The sequence below is a fragment of the Bubalus kerabau genome, chromosome 10 (assembly GCF_029407905.1).
Source record: "Bubalus kerabau isolate K-KA32 ecotype Philippines breed swamp buffalo chromosome 10, PCC_UOA_SB_1v2, whole genome shotgun sequence".
Classification (NCBI taxonomy): domain Eukaryota; kingdom Metazoa; phylum Chordata; class Mammalia; order Artiodactyla; family Bovidae; genus Bubalus; species Bubalus kerabau.
In genome coordinates, this window is record NC_073633.1 from 19305035 (window position 1) to 19332225 (window position 27191).

General features: G+C 36.7%; 1 protein-coding gene across 3 annotated transcripts in view; it reads left to right on the plus strand.

Annotated features, from left to right (window-relative positions):
* PIAS1 (protein inhibitor of activated STAT 1) overlaps positions 1–27191 on the plus strand; it is a 128169-nt gene that overhangs the window by 89998 nt on the left and 10980 nt on the right. For all 3 annotated transcript variants that reach the window (XM_055536818.1, XM_055536817.1, XM_055536816.1), the window contains exons 7-11: positions 2803–2908; positions 13634–13707; positions 23462–23622; positions 25341–25471; positions 26179–26359. In XM_055536818.1, the coding sequence (XP_055392793.1) occupies positions 2803–2908; positions 13634–13707; positions 23462–23622; positions 25341–25471; positions 26179–26359 (653 nt within the window). The remainder of the gene's footprint in view (positions 1–2802; positions 2909–13633; positions 13708–23461; positions 23623–25340; positions 25472–26178; positions 26360–27191) is intronic.

Consider the following 27191-nt stretch of genomic DNA (forward strand, 5'->3'; position numbering starts at 1 on the left):
TTTTTTGCTTGTTATGTGTTTCAGCTAGAGTGAACATATAATTTCACTTGTACCTGTGGTTCCTACTTGATCTCTCCTTAAAAATCTATATAAAACCTTAGGTGATTCTGAATACTCAAGCTGTCAGTATTTGATTTCACAGTGTTAATTAGCATTTCTTCAGTTTTCTGTCATAGTTGAAGCATTAATCAAATAATAAAGATGAATAAGATTTTTTTTCTAAAAGAATCTTTTTAGTTTTATATTAGATTGGTATGTTTGTTGTCAGTCTAAAATTTTGGCAAGTTTTAAGTTATTTGTTCCTCATTAATAAATTAGAAGGTTTGGGACTTGCCTGGTGGCTTAGTGGTAAAGAATCCACCTGCCAATGCAGGAGACATGGATTTGATCCCTGGTGAGCCACAACTATTGAGCCTGTGCTCTGGAGCCCGGGAGTCGCAACTACTGAAGCCCACACACCCTAGAGCCATGCCCCGCAATAAGAGAAGCCGCCTTGACAAGAAGCCCATGCACTGCAGCTAGAGAGTAGCCCCCACTCGCTGCAACTAGAGAACAAGCCCGCTTACAGTGACAAAGACCCAGCACAGCCATAATAAATGAATTTTTTTAGAAAGACTGTTAAAACTAATTATGTTTAATTATGTGATTTATTAATGAAAGTATGTGTGTAGTATGTTAGTCATTCAGTCATGTCCGACTCTTTGCAACCCCATGGACTGTAGCCCGCCATACTCCTCCGTCCTTGGAATTCTCCAGCCAAGAATACTGGAGTGAGTAGCCATTCCCTTCTCCAGGGGATCTTCCTGTCCCAGGGATTGAACCTGGGTCTCCTGCATTGCAGTCGGCTTCTTTACTGTCTGAGCCACCAGGGAAATGCCTAATGAAAGTAAACTAGCTCTAAGTTTTTTTTAATTTAACTTTTATTTTATATTGAGGTATAGTTGATTTACAATGTTGTATTAGTTTCAGGTGTACAGCAAAGTGATTCAGTTTTACATGTACACATATCCATTCTTTTTCGGATTCTTTGCCATTTATATTATTACAGAGTATTGAACAGAGTTTCAAACCTGTGCTATTTAGTAGGTCCTTGTTGATTATATATTTTATATATGTGCCGTGCTTAGTCACTCAGTCACATCTAGCTCTTTGTGACCCCATAGACTGCAGTCTGCCAGGCTTCTCTGTCTATGGATATTCTCCAGGCAGGAATACTGGAGTGGTTTGCCATGCCCTTCTCTAGGGGATCTTCCCAACCCAGGGATTGAACCCAGGTCTCCTCCTTTGCAGGCAGATTCTTTATAGTCTTAGCTACCAGGAAAGCCCAAGAATACTGGAGTGGGTAGTCTATCCCTTCTCCAAGGGATCTTCTCAACCTGGGAATTGAACCAGGGTCTCCTGCATTGCAGAAGTGTGTATATATTAATCCAAGACTCCTAATTTATCCTTCTCACATTAGCTTCTTTGGTACTCTACCTGCCCCGCCCCCCCCCACCCCACCCCCCCCCGAAAATGTATAACATGTGAACACCAATAAGTTTCTGAACTGTAAATGAAAATGTGACCTTGCAGAGGGTATTATAGGATATATTCTCCTCTTGCCAAAAGAGGGGAATGTGTTTTCCAGAGAGTGGACGTAAATGAAAGTTGGAATGTACATTTGACTAGGTTAGGAGGGTCAAATCAAATGGTGTGTGAAGTTAAGATCTATAGAGAGCCACTCTGGCCTTGGCCATTAGCCCTTTGTCTTGATATCCCTACTCTTTCCTCTTGAGTTCTAGTGCCACCTTTGTCACCAAGCAGGTGCATGATCATGAGCAGATTACATACATTTTTAAAATTTAAATTAAAAAATATTTTGTGTGCTTCCATTGCATCAATCCTTTACTTAGAAAAGTACTTGCCCTACATATCTCTTACAGGCCTTCTTTGAGGTTTAAATGAAGTGGATAGTATACATTAAGAGTGCATACAAAGCTCTCTGTAGCTAAAAAATAGAAGATGGCAATAATTATTTTTCCTTTTGCTTCTTTCCCAGTCTCTTGATCTTCTTGATTCCAGTACCAAGTGGAAAGTGGGCCTCCTTATTACCTCTTTTAGCCTTCATAAGTTTCAGCCCTTTTTTATTCCTCTTATCCAGTCATGTACCCTTCCCTTTGCCTTGTTGATCAACTTTTTCTTTCTTCCCTTTTTCCTACTTCCATCTCTGGGTAATCCCTCTGCTGGTCGTGGAAATATCTGTTCACTTGCCAAACCAGCAGCTTCTCTTTGAATATTTAGTATTCCCTCTACTTAGTGTGGTAATAGCCCAAGTAGGGTCTTTTCAAGAACTAGTTAAAGCATAGAGAGAGATTAAATGATATAAATTACCAATCTAATTTGTAATTTTTTGAATAGCTACCGTTACTTACAAATATGGTTTATGATGACTTTGGCATCTTATTGGCCTTGGTTTATATTTATTTTTAACAATGTTCTTTTACAAAAGTGCCTAAAATGGTTAGCTTCAAGCATAGGTAGTCAGGTAATACAGAAGCATAACAGATCTGGCTTTATCTCTTGGAAGTTGCAAAATTAGGGCAAATTCTTTCACTTCTCTACACTTCACTTTCCTCAGCAGCTTTTTGGTTAAGATTAAGTGAATTACCATTCATGAAAACACCTGAGATAGTGTTTGGCACACAGTAGGGGTTTTAACAGGTGTTAATTTTCTTTCTCTATCATTTTGGGGTTAAAGTAGATGTACCTATTTACTTACATATGTTGTTTGTTTTCTACATCGTTTTTTTTTTTTTTTTCCAGAACTATTCCATGGCAGTGTATCTTGTAAAACAGTTGTCCTCAACAGTTCTTCTTCAGAGGTTACGAGCAAAGGGAATAAGGAACCCGGATCATTCTAGAGCTTTAAGTACGTATGATAATCTTGTTTTATTTATGCAGCTGAACTATTTTGGTAAAAGTTAGAATAGTATTTTCTCAACTCAAGAAATTTTAGGGTTTTTTTTTTTTTTTTTTTTTTTTACTAGAGCTTGTCACAGTAGATTAAAACCCTGAAAACCTTGTTTTGTGAGCTAGAGTAATTCAAGACTTAACAGTAGTTTTAGGGAATTCCTTGGCAGTCCAGTGGTTAAGACTCCATGTCTCCACTACACGGGGCATGGGTTCTATCCCTGGTTGAGGAACTAAGATCCCACATACTGCATGGCATGGCCAAAAAAAAAAGTTTTAATATCTTTGTCATGACCTATATTGTATAATTTATATTTTATTGATCTTAAAATGAACTTTGTAACATCAGTATATAAACACAGAATATTTTACCAAAGCTTCATAAAAATAAATGTTCAGGAATTCTAAAAGATGGAAAGAAAATCTTGGCATGTATTTTACAACAATTATTGTGTATTTAGGGTTTATCCAGGAAAAACATCCAAGGATATGTGATGACAGCATCCCTGCATTAACAAAGTAAAAAGAAAGTCAGTGGGCTGGTAGATAAAATGATGAAATAAGTTCTGCTTTTAGTCAACTCTGTGGCCTTGGGAAGTCAGTTTACCTCCTCTGAATTGCTCGTTCCTCATCTGTAACAAGAAGTTTATACCACGTGATAATCTAACACTCCTCAAAATCTGCATTCTTTGGTGGAAAGGATCGTTCCTTTTGTTCTGTTGAACTTGAGAGGTAGAAAGGTGCGACTAGACTATTCAGGCCTCAGTGAGGGTTAAGCCCAGAGGTTGACGGCCTTTCCAAAGAAGTAAACTAAATTCTTCCTTTATTCTCTTCTTTATAAGAGGTAGATTCTTCATAAATGAATTTGCGAGTATCTGGAGATGGGCACTTGGAAAACAAAACGTTTACAGATGAAGGTTAGATGGCTACCCGTTAAGGACGTTCTTGATGTGAGTTGATTAATGGAGCCCCTATCAGATTTGTAGTTAGGCACATTCTGATAGGGAAAAAACTAAAGCAGTAAGACCACCTTTCCTCTTGCTTCCCTTTGTGGCATAGCTTTTATTTTTGTCCTAACCTGTTTTCATACCAGAGTAAAAGATCCCACTACCTCTGAATATCAGTATACCCTTAAGAGTTCATTGAAGGATTTTTCTACTTTAAAGAGGCTTTTTTAAAAAGGCAAATATTCTGAGTCAAGAGGAGCACACTGGTGGCTAATGCCTCTGTGGGCATTCCTTGATAGACAGTGGAGAGCTGGAGGTCTGGTTGATGTCTAAGGGAGTGGAAGCACCATTTGCCAAGGCCAAGGAGATAGTGAGGGACCTAAAAGTAGAGAAGGGACCGACACCTGCTTTGAAGGAACATGAAGAGAAGAATTTTTCTTTTTTCACACTCCATTCCTAGTCATTCTCTTGAGAATCTTGGTATTTTGCCACATCGTATTAGACTCTCATTTAGTCAGAATGTATTATTAAATTATGGGAGCCTGTGTGGAAAAGGTCAGACCAGGAAATAAAGCTAGAAGCTGATGAAGCTATTAAGTGGCACAACAGTAATAATAAGGCAAGCTGTCTTTGTTCAAGCGTGAACTCTTCCCCACTTGTAGCTGTCGCACCATCTGGAGGGGGAGTGGAAAGGTGAGCCTAGAGTTTCTTTACTGGCACAGACGACTGTTAGCCACTGTTAAGCAGGAAAAGCTACTTAACTCAAAAGTTGTTTATTTCATCTCTGATGCATCCTGGAAGTAGAGAATAGTAGGAGATTGGGTAGAATTTTTGTCACACTTTGTGTCTTATCTTAATTGGCCTGGGGAACCAACAAAACATTCATTGGATCCTACCAATAAAACATTTGTCATGATTCACTAAAGAACAGATTGTTTGCCTGTATGCTATCTCTAAAGAAGTAACTTTCCTGGCAAATTAATTATGTAATTAAAAGATTGTGTGAAACAACTTGACAGAAGAAAATGTTGATGGATATCTCAGATATTTTGAAGGATCTAATTACCTCCAAATATGTTCATTTTAAGTCATTCTTATCAATAAATTCTACTGGCAAAAATAAATCAGACATTATTCCTGAAATAAAGTCAGTAGTATTTAGGCTTTTCACAGAGAAATCCACTTTCTGGTTCATTTGATGTAGTAGATTTTTGTATTGTGGTTTCCACCTTCATGTAGAGTTTTCCCATCATAACTATCACAAAAGAGTCCTTTACTAATTCTTGGTTAGGCTCCTGTCTCCTGAGCAGACATTTTAAACCTTGGCCATAGTTAAACAATATTCCCTCTCTTTCAACACACTGTCAGTGTAAGAAAACTGGTGCTATATGACTTCTCTAAATTGTCCATTTCTTCCTTAATGTCACCATAACTTCATTCGTACTCATCCTTATTTATTCTCTTCAATCTCAGGAGGAAATGTCCCTTTTCTTGCCCAATATTAATCCGTTGATTCATTCATCTCATTCAAGAAATTGTTTAAGAGTCTACTGTGTTCCAGGCACAGGAGAACATGGTATTAAGCAAAACATGCTGTTTCTGCATCCTTGAGAAGTTTGCAGTCTGATGGGAAAGACAAAATTAGATGATTGTACAAATCACTAATGAATTACAGTTGTGACATGTGTCTTAAAGAAGAAAGACAGGGAACTCTGGAGGTAACAGCAGGAGAACGTAGTCCTCTGGTGCTGTGATGTTTAAGGCAAGATTATAAGGATGAGGATGAATTAAACCCCAAGATAGGAGAATATATCAAGAGACAAGGCTAGTGGGGTTGGAGTGGAGAGAGCAAAGAAGGAAAGTGGCCAGAGAGAGCCATGGAGTGAGTTCTTATAGGTGATATAAAGGTAAATGACAGAAAACCCTTAAAGGATTTTTAAGCAGAGCAGTATGACCGGATATGGGCAATGAAAAGATCACTTGGAAGACTGAATTGAAGAGGGGCTAGGCTGGTGTAAGTGAGCCGGTTAGAAACCCAATTGTACAGAGACGGTGTCTTGAACTGGAGTAATAATGATGAAAATACAAGTTGATGTTTTGAGAGATGTTGAAGGGGAGAATGGTGGTTACGTGTGGGGAGCGAAGAAAAAGAAATGAAGAAGGAGTTCTGGGTTTCTTACTAGGCACCAGCTTACATGGTAGTGCCATTTATTCAGATGGAAAACAGTGTTGAAAAGATCAGGTTGCAGGAGCAAGATCAGAGTCCATCCTTGGACTTTGGTATTTTAGATACCTATGAGGCATTCAGATGGAGATGCCCACAAACAGTATTATGAGGCCCATCTGCTCACTTGTCTGCTCTCTGTCCTATATTTTCAATTCCTTCCTCTCCACAGGCTCTTTCTGTCAGCCTTCACTATCAAGTCTTTTTCATCCTTTAAATAATAGAAAAGTAGGGTACTCTCTAGGAACCTGCGTTCCCCCATTCTCATCCTAGTTTCCCCAAAGAGTAGTCGACACTTCCCTTTCTACCTCCTCGTTGCAAACCATTGTCGACTTTTAACTCCCATCATTCCACTGAAACTACTCTTGCAGATGTCACAAGTGACAATCTGATTGCAGAATTTAGTTTGTTTTTTCAGTTTATAACTTAGGTATTTTTGCTACATTTCGTGCTAACAACTTTCCTCTTGAAATTCTTGTTTCTCTTCTCAGTCACTTGCCTTCAATGGATTCTCTAAAGGGAAGCATCCTGAATGTTTGTTTTCCCTGGGTTTTTGTCCTTGGTCCACTTCTCTACATACTTTTGCTAGAGATTATCACATTCACCTTTGTGGTTTAAGTTAGCACCAACTCCCAAACAAATATTTTCATTCCAGACCTTCCCCTGAATTTCAAATGTAGATACATGTAGCTGTCTTCACTGAAGCATACCACTGTTTCCTCTAATTCAAGGAGTGAAAACTCACAAGTTCTATCAGACATAAACCCTAAATATTTCTCAACTCTTGTCAGTTTTCTCTCCCTACCATCACTGACCTCATTTAAGCTCTTATATCCTAAGTTTATTTCAAAAACCTATTCTTGAATTATATATTCCTCTCCTTTCTTGGCCCCCTCTTTTCCTGTCTCTCTTCTGATAGCAATCTAAATGATTAATATGACCTAACCTTACCTATTTTTTTTTGCAATCCATGGCTTGCTAACACCAATGGAATAAAAACTAACTTTGAGGGCTTCCCTCCTGGCTCAGTGGTAAAGAATCCACCTGCCAATGCAGGAGACATGGGTTCAATGCCTGATCCCATGTGGGAGGATCTGACATGCCATGGGGCACCTAAGCCTGGACGCCACAACACTAAAGCCTGCATAGCTAGAGCCTGTGCTCCTCAACAAGAGAAGCCCATACAGCACAACTGAAGAAAAGCCGGCGCAGCAACAAAGACTCAGCACAGCCAAGAATAAAGAAAAATTTAAAAATTAAAAAAAAAAAACCAAAAAACAACTAACTTTGTTAGGATGACATAAACATACAGCTTTCCATGGTGTGGCATCTGTTTATTACTTTCTGATGTCATGTGTATTCACTCCTCTCTCATTCTTTATATTCCAGAGATAATGAATTCTTTCCTTTTCCTCAATGCCGTGTCAGTGTTGTTCTCTGTGACTCAAACTTCCCTGTTACCTCCTTTGCCTAATTCTAGTTATCCGGCATGTTTCACTTTTTACCAGAGGCATCTCAGAACCCCCAGAGTTGATGCATTGAATTTCAGCTAGATTCCATTACAATGCATTAGAGATGCTCTCAACTAAGTATCTTTGCTCCCATCTAGACTATGAATTCCTTTAGGCAGGAATTTAATCTTATCTTTCTTTCAATTCCTAATGCTTAGCTCAGGGTCTGGCACATAGTAGACCCTAAGACTTCTGTTAAGTAAACTGATGAGAAGAGATCTTTAATGAAAGATCACATCTCTGTGCCTCTTGTTTTCTTGTTTGTAAAATGAACGTGATGGACTTAATTAATATATTCAGTTGTTTCCAGCCTTAAAAGTCTAAAAAGGATAGAAAAAATTTTTTTTTAAATCGAGAACAGCACTAATGGAATGTTCTGTATCAGCACTGTCCTGTCCCCTGTGGTAGCCACCAGCACCATGTGTGTGTCGAGCACTTGAAATGTGGTAGTGCAACTGAGGAACTGAATTTTAAATTTGGTTAAATTTAAATATAACTACATGTGACTAGTGGCCAGCTCTCATAGCACAAGACAACAGGGATTTTCAAAGATTAATTTTAAATGTGGCTAACTGTAACTTTATTATGGGTCATAAAGGAAAGTACTGTTCCTGCTGCAGCTCACCGGAGAAGGCAGTGGCCCCCCACTCCAGTGCTCTTGCCTGGAGAATCCCATGGACGGAGGAGCCTGGTGGGCTGCAGTCCATGGAGTCGATGAGAGTCAGACTCGACTGAGCGACTTCACTTTCACTTTTCACTTTCCTGCATTGGAGAAGGAAATGGCAACCCACTCCAGTGTTCTTGCCTGGAGAATCCCAGGGACTGGGGAGCCTGGTGGGCTGCCGTCTATGGGGTCACACAGAGTCGGACACGACTGAAGCGATGCAGCAGCAGCAGCAGCAGCAGCTCACAGTGACACAAGAAAACTTGAACTCTTGGAAGGCTTATCACATGTTGGTTGATGCAGCAGGATAAATATCATGTCTTGTTTTTATTTTTCACTCCCATGCCCACAAACAATGAATACTTTACTTACTTTGTCTTTCCTCCATACTTTCTTCTGAAATTTAACATAGTGATTCCCATCCCCTACCTTCAATATTTTGGTTGTGTTTATCGAAGTTTACAAGCAGTAAAAATTCACCTTTTTAAGTGTCCATTCTGAGTTTGACAGGTATATGCAATCATGAACCACATGTTACAATGAAAACATGTAACATTCTTCACCCCAGAAAGTTCCTCTGTGGACCTTCACAGTTTGTCTCATTTCTTCTCCTCTACTTCCCATAACCATTAATATGATTTCTGTCTGTGTAGTTTTTCCTTTTCCAGAATTTCAGGTATTTGAAATCCCACATGTAGCCTTTTTTTTTTTTTTAATTATTTTTTATTGAAGGCTTCCCTGGTTGCTCAGATGGTAAAGCATCTGCCTGCCATGCCAGAGACCTGGGTTCGATCCCTGGGTTGGGAAGATCCCCTGAAAAAGGGAATGGCAACCCACTCCAGTATTCTTTCTTGGAGAATCCCAGGGGCAGAGGAGCCTGGTTGGGCTACAGTCCATGGGGTCACAAAGAGGCAGATACGACTGAGTGACTAACACACACACAGTTTATTGAAGTATAATTGCTTTACAGTGTTGAACTAGTTTCTAGTGTACAACGAAGTAAAACAACTATACATATGCATACATCCCCCCCTTTTTTTTTAATTTCCTTCCTATTTAAATCATCACAGAGCATTGAGTAGAGTTCCCTGAGCTATGCAATTGATTCTCATTAGTTCTCTATTTTATATATAATATCAATAGTGTATATATGTTAATCCCAATTCATCCCACCCCCTGCCTTTCATTTCTGATTTCTTTCACATAGTATAATCCTTTTAGGTTCGTTTGTGTAGTTTGAGCTCTTTATTACTGAATAATGTTCCATTTATTGGTACTGTAATTTGTTTATCCATTTGTCAGTTGATGGACATTTAGATCGTTCCCAGTTTTTCGTTATGAATAAAGTTTCTGGAAACATTTACATTTTGCATATGAGTATCTCAGTTTTGTGAACATATGTTTTCATTTCTGTTGGGTAAGTACTCAGGACTAGGATTGCTGGGTCACATGATAAATGGTATGGAAAAGAGATTGGCAGTTTCCTATGAAGTGCATATTCCATTTTTGCATTCTGTCCAGTAAGATTTGAGATTGAGTTTTTCCCCATTCTCACGAACAGTAGGTATTGTCAGGCTGCTTTGATTTTGCTATTCTGATTACTGTGTAGGTGATATGTCATTCGTGGTTTTAATTTGCGCTTTTCTAATGACTAATGATGTTAAACATCTTTTCATGTGCCTATGTGCCATCCTTCCAGCTTCTTTGATGAAATGTCTCTTCAAATTTTTCCCATTTCTTTTATAGTTTATGCTTTTTGTATACAATGAAATCTTTGCCAAATCCAAGGTCACAAACATTTTACTTCTAGAAGTTTTGTTGTTTTAGTTTAGGTCTGCAGTTTATTTTACATTATTTTTGGCTATGCTAGGTCTTTGCTGCTGCATGCAGGCTTTCTGTAGTTGCAGCGAGCAGGGGCTGCTCTCTGGTTGCAGTGCATGGGCTTGTCATTGCAGGGGCTTCTCTTGTTGTAGAGCACAGACTCATGGCACACAGGCTTAGTTACTGCACGGGCATGTGGGCTCTTCCCAGACTAGGGATCAAACCCAGGCCCCCTGTGTTAGCAGGTGGATTCTTAACTACTGGATCACCAGGGAAGTCCCTACAATTTATCAGAAATTAATTTTTATATGTGATGCAAAGTAAACTTATAGGTTCATTTTCTCCCCATATAGATACCAGTTGTTCCATAACATTTGTCAAAAATACTGATTTTTCCTCCATTTAATTACCTTGGCACCTTTGTCAAAAACCAGTTGATGATAGGTATATAAATTTATTTCTGGACTCCTTCATTATCTTCCATTGACCTATTTGTCTATCTTTATACCAATAACACAATCTTACTAACTAAAGCTTGATAGTAATTCTTGAACTCAGGTAGTCCTCCAACTTTTTCTTTTTCAGAATTGTTTTGATTAAATATAGTATATAAAAAGGTAATGTATAGTGATCAAATAGTTTATACAGGGATATTAGGGTCATTAAATATTTTTAAAAATCTGTCGTCATAATTCACCTTCTCAGCAAACTAAAAAAAAAAAAAACAAAAAACAAATCATATGATCATCACCATAGATTCAGTAAAAGCTTTTGGTCACTTTTTCAATATCCATTCATGATAAAATTCAGCAAAGTAGAGACAAGGGGGTTGTTTAATGTATGAAAGGGTATTTTATAAGAAGCCTTTAGCTAATATCATATTAAATGGTAAAAACTTTACCCCTAAGATTGAAAATAAGGCAAGAATATCTCTCTTAATACGTCTGTTCAGCATTGCCCTTCAGATCCTAGCCAGCACAATAATGTAAGAAAAAAGAAACCGATTAGAAATGAATAATAATTATTTGAAGATGACATCATTGTGTAGGGAAAAAAATCCCAAAGAATCGACCAAAAAAAAAGCTACTTGAGTTAATGTGTGAATTTATATGGTCAGTTTATAAAAATTGTAACATCAAAAAAATGAAGTACTTAGAGATATATTATGCAAAACACGTGCAAGATTTGTATGCTGAAAACTATAAAACACTGGTAAGAGTAACTAAAATAAGACCTGAATAATGGAGAGATACATCATGTTAATGGATCAGAACACTCAGTATTGTTACTGGAGAGATGTCAGTTCTCTCCAGTTTGATCTGTAGGTTAAATTCAATTAAATCAAGATCCTCAAAAAGTATCTTTACATGAAAGGATTGATTGAATGTATAATGGCAAAGGTGAAAAAGCAAAGCTTTTCTTAAAAGAAACTGACAAACTGATTCTAAAATAATTTCAGAAAAATCTTTCACCTCTGAAAGAAAATGAACATACAGATCATATTTTATTTGTTGCAATAGCTAATATTTTTTCCCTCCCACCTCCCTCCCCATTCCACACAAGAGCTAATATTTATTGAGAATAATGTTGTTATTTTAAAGCATTTGTTTGTATTAACTCATTTAATTCTTAAAACAATGCTATGAGCTACTTGTATTATTCTCATTTACAAGATGATGAAACTGAGGCACAGAAAAGTGACTAAGGCTGAATTATAACCTAGGCTGGCTCTAGACTCTTTGCTCTGAACCACTGCCTCAAGTTGCCTCTCCTTTTTCCTTTCTTTTCAAAGTACTAACGCTGAACTTCGTATAGACAGAACCTAAAGTCAGTTACTGTTCCCTTGCTGTTTGTATTGCTGTGTGGGTATTAAGAGGGGTGGTTGTAAAATGGTTAGTAATCACATTTATCATATGGCAGTTGTCACCTTTAAGCAGATACTATTCATTAAATGTATCTTAAGAAAGGATTAAGATTGGGTCTATAATGGCAAAAGCATGTTTTTCGTAATTTACTTATATAATTAATTAGCATACATGATGTGATAACTATTTTCCAGACAAAATCCATGGATTGTATGCCTTTTTAGGTGTGATAGCCTGCAAGTTAAGTAGACTTTAAATTTTCGGAATTTCTAGGCCATAAAATTACTTTTTAGTATGTCATCAGAATCACATCTGGAACTTTTTATTAAAAAACTACTCATTTATATCCCTCTTCTCCATTTTGATTCAGTGGGCAATTATAAATTAGAAAGCTCTGTAGGTAGCTCTGATGTGCATCTTAATTGAGATCCACTAGTTTATGAAGACAGTTGTATAGAGTATCTAAGATTTGGACCACTTCAAAAAAAATACGCTCATCAAGTTTAATAAAGGCCAGATTCTTAATTCTTATAAATGGCTATTAGTTCCATAGACATCTGTTCTGAAATTATTCTTCTTTATCCAAGTACTTTTCCCTTTTCTTCTCTCTGTGTATCTATGCATGTCTGTGCTTCTACCCATCTGTCAGTCAACTCTCTGGTCACAATCAGTTGTGCCTCAGGTCTGAAATTCTGTGATTAACTACGTCCACACTACTCCGCTTGGGCCCCTTACACATATAGACTTTAAAGTTACTGTGAAACAGTTTCTAAAATTATTTGAATATTACATTTAGGTATATTCTGTCGCACTTCTGTGTTGAAGTTTAATTGACGTTCTTGGGTTTTCAGAAGTAACCTGAATGTCACTGGTTTGCAGATGAGAAGTATAAGATCCTTGTTGTATTAAACTGGCCAAGAGTAAAAGAATTGCTTTAAAAGTAAAATCACCAGTGCTGCCTCTCTTAGGAACCACAGGAAATTTGAACTGAGAAGACTTAGAGATTATATAGTGTGGTGGTTATTTTCCAAGAAGTTGAATTAATCTCAGAGAGGAGGATTGACTTGCCCAAGATAGTGTAACTTATCAGGTTATGGGTAAATAAATATAAAACTCAAATAATTATATGGTTTTAAAAAAGGCAGTTGAACTTTTTTCTTTTTACAATATGAAATTAGAATTAATATGTTTACAATAAATATTTTTATTATCTGAGCTTTGTAAACATTTATACATATTTTATAGTTTTTATTAGTTTCTTTTAAAATAATATTATCATAGTTTAAAAGAAAATATTTATCCAGTTTCTTAGAGTTATAAAAGAAGGGTCTGCCATCATTTGACTATGTTAAACTGCTTATATAAATTCCTTTTATGTTAGTGCAGTGCAGCTTTTGTTTTGTCGGTGAGAAATAGGAGCTTACAGGAAGTGTAGTCAGTCTATAGATAGGTATACAGTCATTTTCCTTCCTTTGCTTATTGTAGAGATTATAAACTACAAAATTTTTTTATCATTCAGTTGATTGGAAAATAATTGAGCAGATTATTCTTTAGTGCCATTTTTCGAAGTTTCTCATTCTTTTTCTTGTGTTGCATCAATGATACATCTTTAATAAACTTCTTTTGTTTGTTTTTTCTTTGATGAATGTCAGTTAAAGAGAAGTTGACTGCGGATCCAGACAGTGAAATAGCTACAACCAGCCTGAGGGTTTCTCTACTATGTCCAGTAAGTGCTAACTAATATTAGGTCTCCAGGAGGTTTAGCACACATTTTCTTTTTTTTACTAAGTATTTCCAGTATTTAACAAATTCTGTTACCTTGAAACATATCCACTTGTTAAGAGTTTATGAAAAATAAAAGATATTATGTAGTCTTAGGATTTGAAATCTAAACAAATTTATGTCTATAAAATTTTTCTACTCTTAGTTATATTTAAATGTTGATTATGGTTATTAGATGACTGTTTCTCAGACTTAAGTGTAAAATCTCCAAAATGAGGCATGTTTATCATTTCAGTGTATTTATTGCAGTTTCACTTTATTAAATAGTATGCTTCTGAATAAAAATCTGGCCATGATTACTCATACATTTAGCTTAACCACTTTGCCGGCAAGGACTATAACAAGAATTAAAAACTATTGTTTAACCTGAATAATTGAATTGGTATGCATATAAAAATCAACTAGACATATTTGTAAACCAGAAAATGAGATCAGTTTCATTCATTTGTATAAAATAAATATAATGTCTAAGTGAAAACTGGTAGTGAAAATGTTTCCAAAAATGTGTTGTTAAGGTTTGTTGCTTAACTAATTTGATGTTAGGTCCACCAATAGTAGAAATGGTAGTTGAATGTTGCTTTCATATAAAAATACATGAAAAACTAAAAGTAAGTTACATTTTGATTGCCTTTTGTTCTGTAATGAATCATTTAAATTGGGAGAAAATATGAAAAATAAGAGGACTCAGCTATTTCCTCATTTGCTGGGATTGTTCAGGCAAGTCTGATATTGAAGGCTTTTAATACTGAAATCCTACTAATCTAAGATGAATTTATTCTTAAAAAACAAAAAATTTAAATAAAAATTGTTTTATTTGTCTTATATCTTAGTCTCTTATAATTTATAAAGCCTCAACACAAGTGTGAAAAACACACCTCAACACAAAAAGTAATGCAAAAGTCAGTAGCTCAAGAATTAGTTTATAATACAATATGTTGCACAGCTTAAAAAAAAACTTTTATTAAGAGAACTTCTGTTCACTATTAAGCATCTGTAAATTACGGAAAAAATACAGTGAAATTAAGGAAAACCACCAAACCTATCATTTTGTATATAGCCTTCTATCTTTTTTTCCCTTACTATGGCCAGTCATTTTTATAGGGAACATATTTTGACTCCAGGATTTTTCTGTTTGTTTTTTGTTTGTTTGGGTTTTGGGTTTGTTTTTGTTTATGTTTTTCTTCCATGCCACGTGGCATATGGGATCTTAGTTCCCCAACCAGGGATCAAACCTGTGCCCCACTGCACTGAAAAGGCAGAGTCTTAACCCCTGGACTGCCAGGGAAGTCCCTGTATAATTATTTTAAATTCTTTCCCATGTATATGATTCAGTAGTTGACAGAACTGAAGGGAGAAATAGACACCAACACAATAATATTAATAGTAGTAGACTTTGATACCCTACTTTTGGTTATTGATAGAACAACCAGACAGATGATCAGTAAGTAAGCAAAGAGCTTAATCAACACTATATACCAATTGGACCTAATAGATATGCTGCACCCAACAAAGCAGAATATACATCCTTCTCAAGGGTGCACAGAACACTGTCTAAGATAGAGCATGGGTTAGGCTACAGAACAAGTCCTAACAAATCTAAGATTAAAATCATATACAATATCTTCTTTGATCACAATGTGATGAAAGTAGGAATCAGTAACAGGAAGAAAACAGGAAAATCCAGGACATGTGGAAATTTAATAATACATTCTCAACCGATGAATCAAAAGAGGTCACAGGGAATTTAGGAAATATTGGAAGACGAAAATAAAAATACAGTATACCAAAATTTACAAGATGCAGCAGAAATAGTAGGAAGAGGAAAGTTTATAGCAGTAAATGCTTACATTAAAAAAGAAAGAACTCAAATCAGCAACCTAATCTTGTACCTCAAGAAACTAGAAAAACAAACTAAAGCCGAAGTCAGCACACAGAAAGAAATAAAGATTAGAAAAGAGATAAATGAAATAGAGACTAGAAAAACAGTCCAAAAAAAAAATCACAAGACCAAGAGTTGGTTTTTGAAAGATCAACAAAATTGACAAGCCCTTAGCTAAATTAAGAAAAAAGAGGAAAGATTCAGATAGCTCAAATTAGAAATGAAAGAAGAGACATTATAACAGATGTCACAGAAACTAAAAGGATTATGAGACTGCTATGCCAACAAATCCTGAAAGATGATGCTGTGAAAGTGCTGCACTCAATATGCCAGCAAATTTGAAAAACTCAGCAGTGGCCACAGGACTGGAAAAGGTCAGTTTTCATTCCAATCCCAAAGAAAGGCAATCCCAAAGAATGCTCAAACTACCACCGGACAATTGCACTCATCTCACACGCTAGTAAAGTAATGCTAAAAATTCTCCAAGCCAGGCTTCAGCAATACATGAACCATGAACTTCCAGATGTTCATGCTGGTTTTAGAAAAGGCAGAGGAACCGGAGACCAAATTGCCAACATCTGCTGGATCATGGAAAAAGCAAGAGAGTTCCAGAAAAACATCTATTTCTGCTTTATTGACTATGCCAAAGCCTTTGACTGTGTGGATCACAATAAACTGTGGGAAATTCTTCAAGAGATGGGAATACCAGACCACCTGACCTGCCTCTTGAGAAATTTGTGTGCAGAACAGGAAGCAACAGTTAGAACTGGACATGGAACAACAGACTGGTTCCAAATAGGAAAAGGAGTATGTCAAGGCTGTATATTGTCACCCTGCTTATTTGACTTATAGAGTCCCTTGGACTGCAAGGAGATCCAACCAGTCCATTCTGAAGGAGATCAGCCCTGGGATTTCTTTGGAGGGAATGATGCTAAAGCTGAAACTCCAGTACTTTGGCCACCTCATGCAAAGAGTTGACTCATTGGAAAAGACTCTGATACTGGGAGTGATTGGGGGCAAGAGGAGAAGGGGACGACGGAGGATGAGATGGCTGGATGGCATCACTGACTCGATGGACGTGAGTCTCAGTGAACTCTGGTAGGATTCTCCACTGAAGCCAAGGGGTCCTAGGCTTTTCTTTGTTGGGAGGTTTTTCATTGCCGCTTCAATCTCCTCACTAGTTACGAGTCTGTTCGGATTTCTTATTTCTCCATAATTCAGTCTTGGTAGGTTATATGCTTGCAGGAATTTATCTCCTTCTTCTAGGTTATCTAATTTGTTGGCATCAGATCAGATCAGTCGCTCAGTCGTGTCCGACTCTTTGCGACCCCATGGATCGCAGCACGCCAGGCCTCCCTGTCCACCACCAACTCCTGGAGTTCACCCGTGTGCCACAACTATTGAGCCTGTGCTCTAGCACCTGGAGCCACAGCTACTGAAGCCTGTGCACCCTAGAGCCAGTGCTCCACAAGAGAAGCAACAGCAATGAAAAGTCCACATGCTGCAGCAAAGAGTAGCCCCCACTCACCCCAACTAGAGAAAGTCCAAGCAGCAACAAAGATCCAGCACAGCCAAAAATAAGTAAATAAAATTTTAAAAAGTTAATTGTCTTTCTGAAAAGAACTAGATGACCAAACTGAAAAGGAAACTAAGAAAGAAAGAAAGTGAAGTTGCTCAGTTGTATCCAACTCTTTGCGACCCCATGACTGTAGCCCACCAGGCTCTTCCATCCATGGGATTTTCCAGGCAAGAGTACTAGAGTGGGTTGCCATTTCCTTCTCCAGGGGATCTTCCCGACCCAGAAATCAAACCTGGGTCTCCCGCATTGTAGGCAGACACTTTACAGTCTGAGCCATCAAAAAGGATAAAATATTTAGGAATAAACTCAATCAGGGAGATTGAAAACTATAAAACATTGCAGAAATTCAGAGAAAATAGAAATAAACAGACATCCTATAATTATGGACTAGAAAACTTAACATTGTTAAAATGTCCATACTACCAAAGTGATCTACAGATTCATTGTTGTTCCTATCAAATCCCATTGGCATGTTTTACAGAAATTAAGAAAAAAAAAAAATCCTAAAATTTCTATGGAATCTCAAGGGACTCTGAGTAACCAAAGCAATTTTAATGAGAACAGAGTTTGAGCTCTTCCATTCCCTAATTTTAAAACATGCTAGAAAGCAGTAGTAATTAAGATGGTATCAGATCAGATCAGATCAGTCGCTCAGTCGTGTCCGACTCTTTGCAACCCCATGAATCGCAGCACGCCAGGCCTCCCTGTCCATCACCAACTCCCGGAGTTCACTCAGACTCATATCCATTGAGTGAGTGATGCCATCCAGCCATCTCATCCTCTGTCGTCCCCTTCTCCTCCTGCCCCCAATCCCTCCCAGCATCAGAGTCTTTTCCAATGAGTCAACTCTTCGCATGAGGTGGCCAAAGTACTGGAGTTTCAGCTTCAGCATCATTCCTTCCACAGAAATCCCATATAAGTTGGTATATAGTATTGACATAATGATGTTAATAGATAATATAGACCAGTGGCCCAAAAACAAATTCTTACAGCATATATGATCAAATGCCTAGGAATGCCAATGCTGCATAATAGGAAAAAGATAGTCTCTAAACAAATGGCATTGGGAAAACTGGATATTCACATGCAAAATAATGAAGTTGGACCCTCAAAATTAACTCACAATGGATTTAAGATCTAAACTATAATACCTTTTATTGTTACATTCCAAGAAGAAACATGGGGGAAAAGCTTCAGTTCAATTTGGCAATTACCTCTTGGATATGACACTAAAATCACAAGTGACAAAAGCAAGAACAGACCAACGGGACTGCACCAAACTTAAAAACTTCTGCTTGTCAAAGGAAACCATGAACAGAGGGAAAAGACAGCTTAGGGAATGGGAGAAAATAATTGAGAATTTTATACCTGAGAAGGGGTCAATATCCAGAATATATAAGGAACTTCTGCAACCCAACAGCAAAAAAAGAAAAAACCTGATTAAAAATAAGAAAGGACTTGAATAGACCTTTCTCCAAAGAAGATACATTGATGGCCAACACCACACGGAAAGATGTTCAACACTGCTAATCACCAAGGAAATGCATATCAAAGGCACAGATGAGATAATCACTTCATGCCCATCAGGATAGCTCCAATCAAAAACAGAACAAGTGTCAGTAAGGGTGCCACAGATACTGGAACCCTTGTGCACTCTTGATGGGAATATAAAATGCTGTAGCCATTATGAAAAATAATATGGAGTTACCTCAAAAAGTTAAAATGAATATGTGATCCATCAATTCATATATCTAAAAGAATTCAAAGTAAGATCTCGAAGAAATAATTTGCATAACTATATTCATCACAATGTTATTCACAATAGCCAAGAGATGGAGGCAACCCAAATGTCCATCAAGAGGTGAACAAATAAAATATGATATATTATGTATGCAACATGAAAAAAAGAAGGAAATCCTGTCATATGCTACAAGGTGATAAACCTAGATAATATTACAATAAGTAAAATAAACTAGTCACAAAAGCATAAATACCATATGATTCCATGAAGTATCTAAAGTAGTCAAAATCATGGAAACAGAAAATAGACAGTTACTCTGGGCTGGGGGGAGGGTCTCAGTGGTGCTAGATGAAAAAGTTCCAGAGATGTGTCGTACAGGAGTGTGAACATAGTATTATTGAATTGTACACTTTAAGATGGTTAAGGTGGCAGATTTAATGTTAAATTTTTTTGTACAATGAAAGTTAGTGGCTGGAGGGACCTGGGATGGATTCTTAAGTTAATCAGATGTTATAATAGACTAAGGTGTAAAGGAATGTGGTATTTTTTAAAATTTAGAAAAATGGTTCACAGTCCAGGTTAGTGAAGGGCGAGAAGACACTTTTTTTAAATTGTATACCTGTCATACCCTCTTGCTTCCAAACATGTATTTATCCACCCTCCCCTTTGACATGATTTCTTGCCACCCTGTTCCATTATAAAATACCAGTTTAGAGAATATGAGAAATTTAGGAATGTGCATAAGCTTCATTTTCCATTTAAATCACTGGAAAGGGTCTTGTTTTCTTTGCATTCTCATTTTAAAAGTGTTTACAGTTGTGCTAATATATATGATGTTTATATTGTTTAACATTTAGATGAAGCATTTATTTGTATAAATAAGCACTACAACATAAATCTTGATGTTCTTATTTATAGAACTAGTTTTGAATTTCATAGTTCAGGTGATCTTTATATTATTACAAAATGCTAATCATGTTTTGCTCCTTGTACCTCTTAATTTAATGGGCCAACTTTAAGTTTTTCTTTCCATATCCCCTTTTTTAGTTTCAGCAACTATAGCAGTTCATTTTAAATTGACTTACACTTTCAAAATTCAGATTGTAGGAAAAACAACTCTCTCTATATAATCCATAATTATAATACTTTTATGGATTTCTATTTGACCTAAGAAATAATACCTTTACAATTATTCTGGAACAGTAATGCTTATATTTTAGGTTTTTTACTCTAAAAAGTAAAACTTTTTAATGACAACTCATCTATATATCAAATTTATAGAATAATAAAAGAGATTTGTTCCCTTTGAAATATGTAAATATGATGTCTGACTGTGCATTTGAATTGCCCAGTTGTGATATACACAGCTCAAAATAAAAGAGTTTCTGTTTGTGTGCTATTTAGCTAAAGGCAATGAAAATAATTAAAAATGCTTTTTGTTCTTTGGGAATTTTTTAGTTTTGATTTATTAAAAATAGAACTGGAAGAATATTTGTGAACCTGCTTTGTGAGGTACTCCCTAGACCTGTAAACTCAAATGCAAATCTCTTGGAATTGATAGAAGAAAAGGAAAAAGAAACTCTTTGAAGATTTATTCATGAAATACTTATGATAATGATAATGAAGAAAAAGTTTTAAAAGTCCCAATTTCACACTGTTCTTTTCTTTTTACAAGGGAAAAGTACATATATTGTTGATGTTTTTTAGAGTCCTTTTGGTATAAGCTGGTTTGAACTTATATCTAAGTAGGGTATTTCTTTTTCTCTTGCAGTATCCTCAATTACTATTATGTTATAATAAGATTAGTGGCTTTAGAAAACTTATTTGGGAGTTGTTTTCAAAGTGTTTATTTGCAATTGATGCAAATGTCCATCCCATCCCATATAGGGAAAAGGGGTTTGTAATTACAAGATGAAGATGTTCAAAGCTCAGCTTCCTCTCTGAAGTTAGATAATTCAGTGTCCACTCTTAGATAAGTATTTAGAATTTAGTGATTGTTTTTAAAAGTCAGGAATATGAGGGTTATCACGTAACAATTACTCTGTAATTCTTTGAAACGAGACATTTGTGTGACAGCTAATAAATTGCATTTCAAAGTGAACTTCTTTCTTGTACCTGTTTATACATGTCCTTCCTGCGCCATTCATGTAGCAGTGTTCCTTAAAAATTCTGTAGGTAAACTTGTCAGTGTGGCTGATCATAAGGGCTTGAGAGTTGCTCTCCCAATGAAAAGATGAACTGACAGCTGGGAATTTAGGGCTAAAGGTATGTGAGATGATGGTCTTTAGAGAATAATTGCTTTTCAGAGTATAAGTTCTACAGCTTTTGCTTGGATTCTGAAACAGTCTTTGTATCTTATCTTCTTATCCACTGTCTTTGCAAACTGTCAGAAGTAGCCTACTAGTTATGCAATTACCTGAACCATGTCTGTGATTACTGTATTCATCTAGAATCTCTCTGCTTAGTTTTAAGGCAGTGGTAAATATACCTACTCAGTAGGAATTTGCACTTCCCAGATAAGTTAAGGCCTGAACTTTAGACATAAAAATTTAATTTAGCACCACCAACCAGATCGTTTTGGGAAAATGTTTCTAGACTAATGTGGTATGTCTTGGCTAATGGTAAATAGGTGATTTTTTTGTTATGAGAGCTCGTTCTGTTTATGTGTATGCCTTTTCATCAGGTACTTAGGTAAATCAAATCATAAAAATTAAATAGAAGTGTAGAAGGGAAGTAGTGGACTAGTTCAATACTGTGTGAGCATAGAAGAGAAGACTGACTAGGCTGAGGTTTGAGTGGGTCTCCTACTAGCTCATAAAGTGATTTGAAGTAAATGTGTTTCTGTACTTTAATTAATAATGGGGCATATATTGAGTACTTACTATGTGTTAGACCCTGTGCAATGAATATAATTTAGACCCCCCAGTCTTATGGTATAGATGCTATTTTTATTCCCATTTTATAAAACTAAGGCTCAGAGAGACTAAATAACATCCAAAATTCACACTGTAAGTGGATGGTGCCTCCTAGAAACTGTCCAGCATGCACAGCTGAAGCCTGATCAGTACACAGGACCATTTTCCTGCTGTATATGTAGCAGGTACATTTCCTAGTGCTGAAGATAAGGAGATGAGCCAGATGTGTTTCTTGGAGGAACAGCGTGATCATATGCAGGGTAGAGTTGGGAGCACAGAGGAGGAAGCTGTCAGTTTTCTCTGTATCCTTCCTGTTCATACTTCTGATACTATACACTGGCATTTCTCCTTTCTCAAGATGATGGCACATTCTGGGTCCTTGTTTATGCTTCATCACTACATCCTGTTGAAGTAAGGGGGAAGCCATGTTCTATCAGAGATAGAAAGAGAGGCCTGGCAAGGTTAAGTGCCTTTCCTAGAGGCACAGTAAGTCACTGGTGCCAGAACAATAATTTAGGACCCCAAATGACAGTTTCCTTGGTAGACTAGGAAATTGCACATTTCCCTGAAATTCAAAGCCAAGAATCCTTTTTTTTTTTTTTTCCTTATTTAACTTTTATACTTTTCAAACCTTTATATTTTTCAAGCTCACAAATATGTGTGAAAATCTTTTCCTAATATTTAGGGGGAAAAAATATGGTTATTGAAAGTAGGTGACTTCTACACTATATGGGCACTATGACCTCTGGGGACCCTGCAGTGGTTATCTGGCTGAACTGTATGAAGTGTCCTCCATGCAAGGAGGTGGTGATATGGTAGCTCCCTGGGCAGGTCTTGGGACAGCTTTTCTGCTTTAGGCCAAAGCTAGCAGTTCAGGCCAAATGAAGCAGATCTCATTGTTCATAGGACAGACTCGACCTGTGTCAGCAGAAGCACTGTTTGCAGGGCAAGAAGAGCAAGTCTCATAACATGCCAGAGATGCTAGAGGTCCAGAGGTGTTTGTTCAATTGCCTGTGATGGTACCCAGTGAGGGGAGAGAGTGCGAACAACTGGCTTTGCTCAGAGGTGCCATTAGGCAATTATGCCAAACATGGGAGTGTTTATTGTTTTGACCTGTGAATTACTCTCATTCAGAGATCAGGTTGATTGTATCTTGAGCATTTAGTAAGGCATTCATTTTTCCTTTCCCAGTACCTAGTAAAGTGGTTCTTTTTTGGATTCGGGACTACCCTAAGAATTTGGTGAAAGCACTCTCTGGAAAAATGCACACATTTATAAGATTTTGTGTGTAATTTCAAGGGATTCATGGTCTTTCCCCCTAAAAGTGGATCTGTAAGCTGTGAATTGAGGGTTATAAGCTGTGAATTGAGGGTAAATAACCTCTGCTGTAGATTTTCCATAGTTTCTGTATTTTAATATCCAAAGAAATAATAGTAATTTTTAACCTGTAGATGTTTCACAGGAAGTGTGTTGAAAGTAGACACAATATGCTTTAAATCAGAATACATGCACATTGTGTTTGTTTCAGGAAAAACTTTTAACAACGGTTGTCTAATACTTAACTTTTGTCTCCCTCTTTTAAAGCTTGGTAAAATGCGGCTGACAATTCCATGTCGGGCCCTTACATGTTCTCATCTGCAGTGTTTTGATGCAACTCTTTATATTCAGATGAATGAGAAAAAACCAACTTGGGTTTGTCCTGTCTGTGATAAGAAGGCCCCATATGAACACCTTATTATTGATGGGTATGTCAATTTAAAGTTTTTCCTTGTACTTCATAGTAACCATCTGTTAGTTTTGTTACCCATCAGGTTTGGGATTAAAATTCTATAGATAGTGGTTTCTGAGTTATATATTTTTAGAATATTCATGACCGTAGAAATCTATATTTTTTCTAAGTAATTAATATTGTGAACATTTTCCTTTTTAACTACGTCTTCTCGTTTTGAAGACACATGCCTCACTGCCAGTGCCTCCTGACGTTTACCATTTTAAAGGACCAGTGGTTCTGAGCAGGGTGTAGCTTGCACCTTTTCCTAACATGGCTCCATCTGTCCCTAGACGTGCAGACCTTTCTAGAGGAAGAATGAAAGAATTGCGTAACTCTGGTTACCTAAGCTGACCAAAAGTCGGGCTGTTTTTGGAGATTTTCTGGTGCTTCATTCACTATCTGGGCCTACTTCCTGCTGTGTGGGCTCCTGAAAATGACCAGCACACTGACTAGCAGCTCTCTTTGTTTCTGTTTCCCCTAAAATACTTGGCTTTGTCTTTCTTCTCCATCTACAGCATCACAACAGTTACTTTTTTTTTCCCTGACATTCCAGTGTTTTATCTGTCCTTCCACACATCTTCAAATGTCTTTTTAAATTTTCTCCTATTCTCTAGCCTCCTTTTTTTTTTTTCCTTTTTTCCTCTGAGCAAAAATAAATTGTGAAAAGAAAAAAATACATTCTTGGTATTTCCTATGCTCTCTAGCAAAATGCTTAATGTATCTTATCTATAGTATTTGAGGAAACAAAGGAGCCAGGAGGTATAACATAAGGAATGGAATGCATTTAGCAATACAGGTGTAACCCAGAGCTTGAAAGGTGCCAGACCAATCATATGGGGGAAAGTAAATGTGTAACTTAAATATTGTATGTTTAATTTTTCAGAGATGTCAGTGATCACTAATAAATTGAATAATATTTTACCAACTCTGTATATTACATAACTTTAGATGCCCCCATCAATTGGGATTTTTCTTTCTTATTATAATATCCACACATACATACATACTCCTAAAGAAAAATTGGAAAACGCAGGAAAATAAAAAAATGTATTATTTTCTGATTTTTATTTTCCCATAATTGTGATTATACAGTATCAGTATTTTTTATCCTTTGGTTTCGTTTAACATTATAACCTAAGAATTTGATCATTCGTGTTACACATTTTGGCAAATCTCATTTTTTAGTATCTGCATAGTATTTATCAAGGAGTTCTATCTTTCAGTACATATTTTGCATGTATTTCTACAGTTATCGAATAAGATGTGCTTACTGTAGGCAGTTTGGATTATGTTGAAACATTTAAAGAAAAAGAATAAATATCTTCCATGTTACCTCTCAGAGATAACCACTATTTATATACCACTCACACACAGAATTTTGTTTTTGAAATACAGAGTTTTCTTTCTTTGTCCTCTTCCCACTTACTGTGAACATTCACCACCCCCCCTCATGCTATGTTTTTTTAAATCTCTGGAAACCTCATTTTTCAGTTATGTAATATTTTCTTGCATAAACCTACCATAATATAAGTAACTTTTCCTATTTAACCAACTAGATTTTAAGAACAAATAATACCTTGTACTTTCTCATTTATACTTGTACAAAAAATAGGTCTGAATGTTTTTTGAACAGTAATTCTAATAGGTCTTAATTTAGAATGTGATATTCAAAGGACAAATTGTTTTTTATAGCTTGTTTATGGAAATCCTAAAGTACTGTACAGATTGTGATGAAATACAGTTTAAGGAGGACGGCTCTTGGGCACCTATGAGATCAAAAAAGGAAGTACAGGAAGTTTCTGCCTCTTTCAATGGAGTTGATGGTGAGTGTTAGTTTTCCAAAGGGATGATGCAGTCTCCTTGCTCTTTTAAAGCCTGGTTTTCAATATTAAAACTCAACTTTTTTAAAGAATATTCAATAATTTATGGATAACACAATAACTCTTATTAAAAATGTTCAGAAGTAGTGAAGCTCTTTTTAAATTCACCTTTTGCAAGCTTTTAAATTTTTGTGTATGAGGTTTCAAGAGTAACATAATTTAATAAGCTTTTTTTTTGGTAAAGTCATGCTTTTGAAATGGTATCCTTTTAAATTTTTAACAGACTTGATATAGGTTAGTGAATGTTCTTTTTTCATTTGCATTTTTTCTCTGGCTTCTAGTATGTTTTTGCTGTAAGAAAGCTAAAGTATTACCATAACATTTCTCAGTGTATCAGGTAATGTACAGGTAAATGTGTAACACGTGAATTTGCTCTCAGACTGTTTTTACTGTGAGGCGGACGTAACATTTTGATTCTCTAACTCAGAATTATTAAAAAAAAAAAAAAAAAGAAATCCTTGACAATCTATACTAGTAGTCTTGAGCTTAGAGGAGCAGAGCCATGATTGCTTTTTTCTTCTTAGGCCCCAGCAGTATAACTATAACTGATACAGTCAAAACTATAACTGACAGACTAATCCATAGGCTGAGGGAAAAAAAGAGATATCACAGAACTTTTTTTGCCTTGTGTTTCGATTATTCCCTCCTAGGATGCTTAAGCTCCACATTAGAGCACCAAGTGGCTTCTCATCACCAGTCTTCAAATAAAAGTAAGAAAGTAGAGGTGATTGATCTAACCATAGACAGTTCATCAGATGAAGAAGAGGAAGAACCATCTGCCAAGAGAACCTGTCCTTCCCTATCTCCCACATCGCCACTAAATAATAAAGGGTAAGTGCCGAGATCTTTTTTTAAAAAAAGTCATTGTGAAAGTTAATTTTGAAAATAGGATTAAAAGATCTGCCAAATAAAATGGTTATGCACCATTGTAAAACAGTACAGAGAATGAGTTGGATTGTTCTCAGTGTATTTCTTCAGTTCACTTCAGTTGCTCAGTCGTGTCCGACTCTTTGCGACCCCATGAACTGCAGCATGCCAGGCCTCCCTGTCCATCACCAACTCCCGGAATTCACCCAAACCCATGTCCTTTGAGCCAGTGATGCCATCCAACCATCTCATCCTCTGTCGTCCCCTTCTCCTGCCCTCAATCTTTCCCAGCATCAGGGTCTTTTCCAATGAGTCACCTCTTCACATCAGGTGGCCAAAGTATTGGAGTTTGAGCCTCAACATCAGTCCTACCAATGAAGACCCAGGACTGATCTCCTTTAGGATGGACTGGTTGGATCTGCTGGCAGTCCAGGGGACTCTCAAGTTCTCCAACACCACAGTTCAAAAGCATCAATTCTTCGGCGCTCAGCTTTCTCCGCAGTCCAACTCTTACATTCATACGTGACCACTGGAAAAACCATAGCCTTGACTAGACAAACTTTTGTTGACAAAGTAATGTCTCTGTTTTTTAATATGCTGTCTAGGTTGATCATAACTTTCCTTCCAAGGAGAAAGCGTCTTTTAATTGCATGGCTGCAATCACCATCTGCAGTGATTTTGGATCCCAGAAAAATAAAGTCAGCCACTGTTTCCACTGTTTTCCCATCTATTTGCCAAGAAGTGATGGGACCAGAGGCCATGATTTTAGTTTTCTGAATGTTGAGCTTTAAGCCAA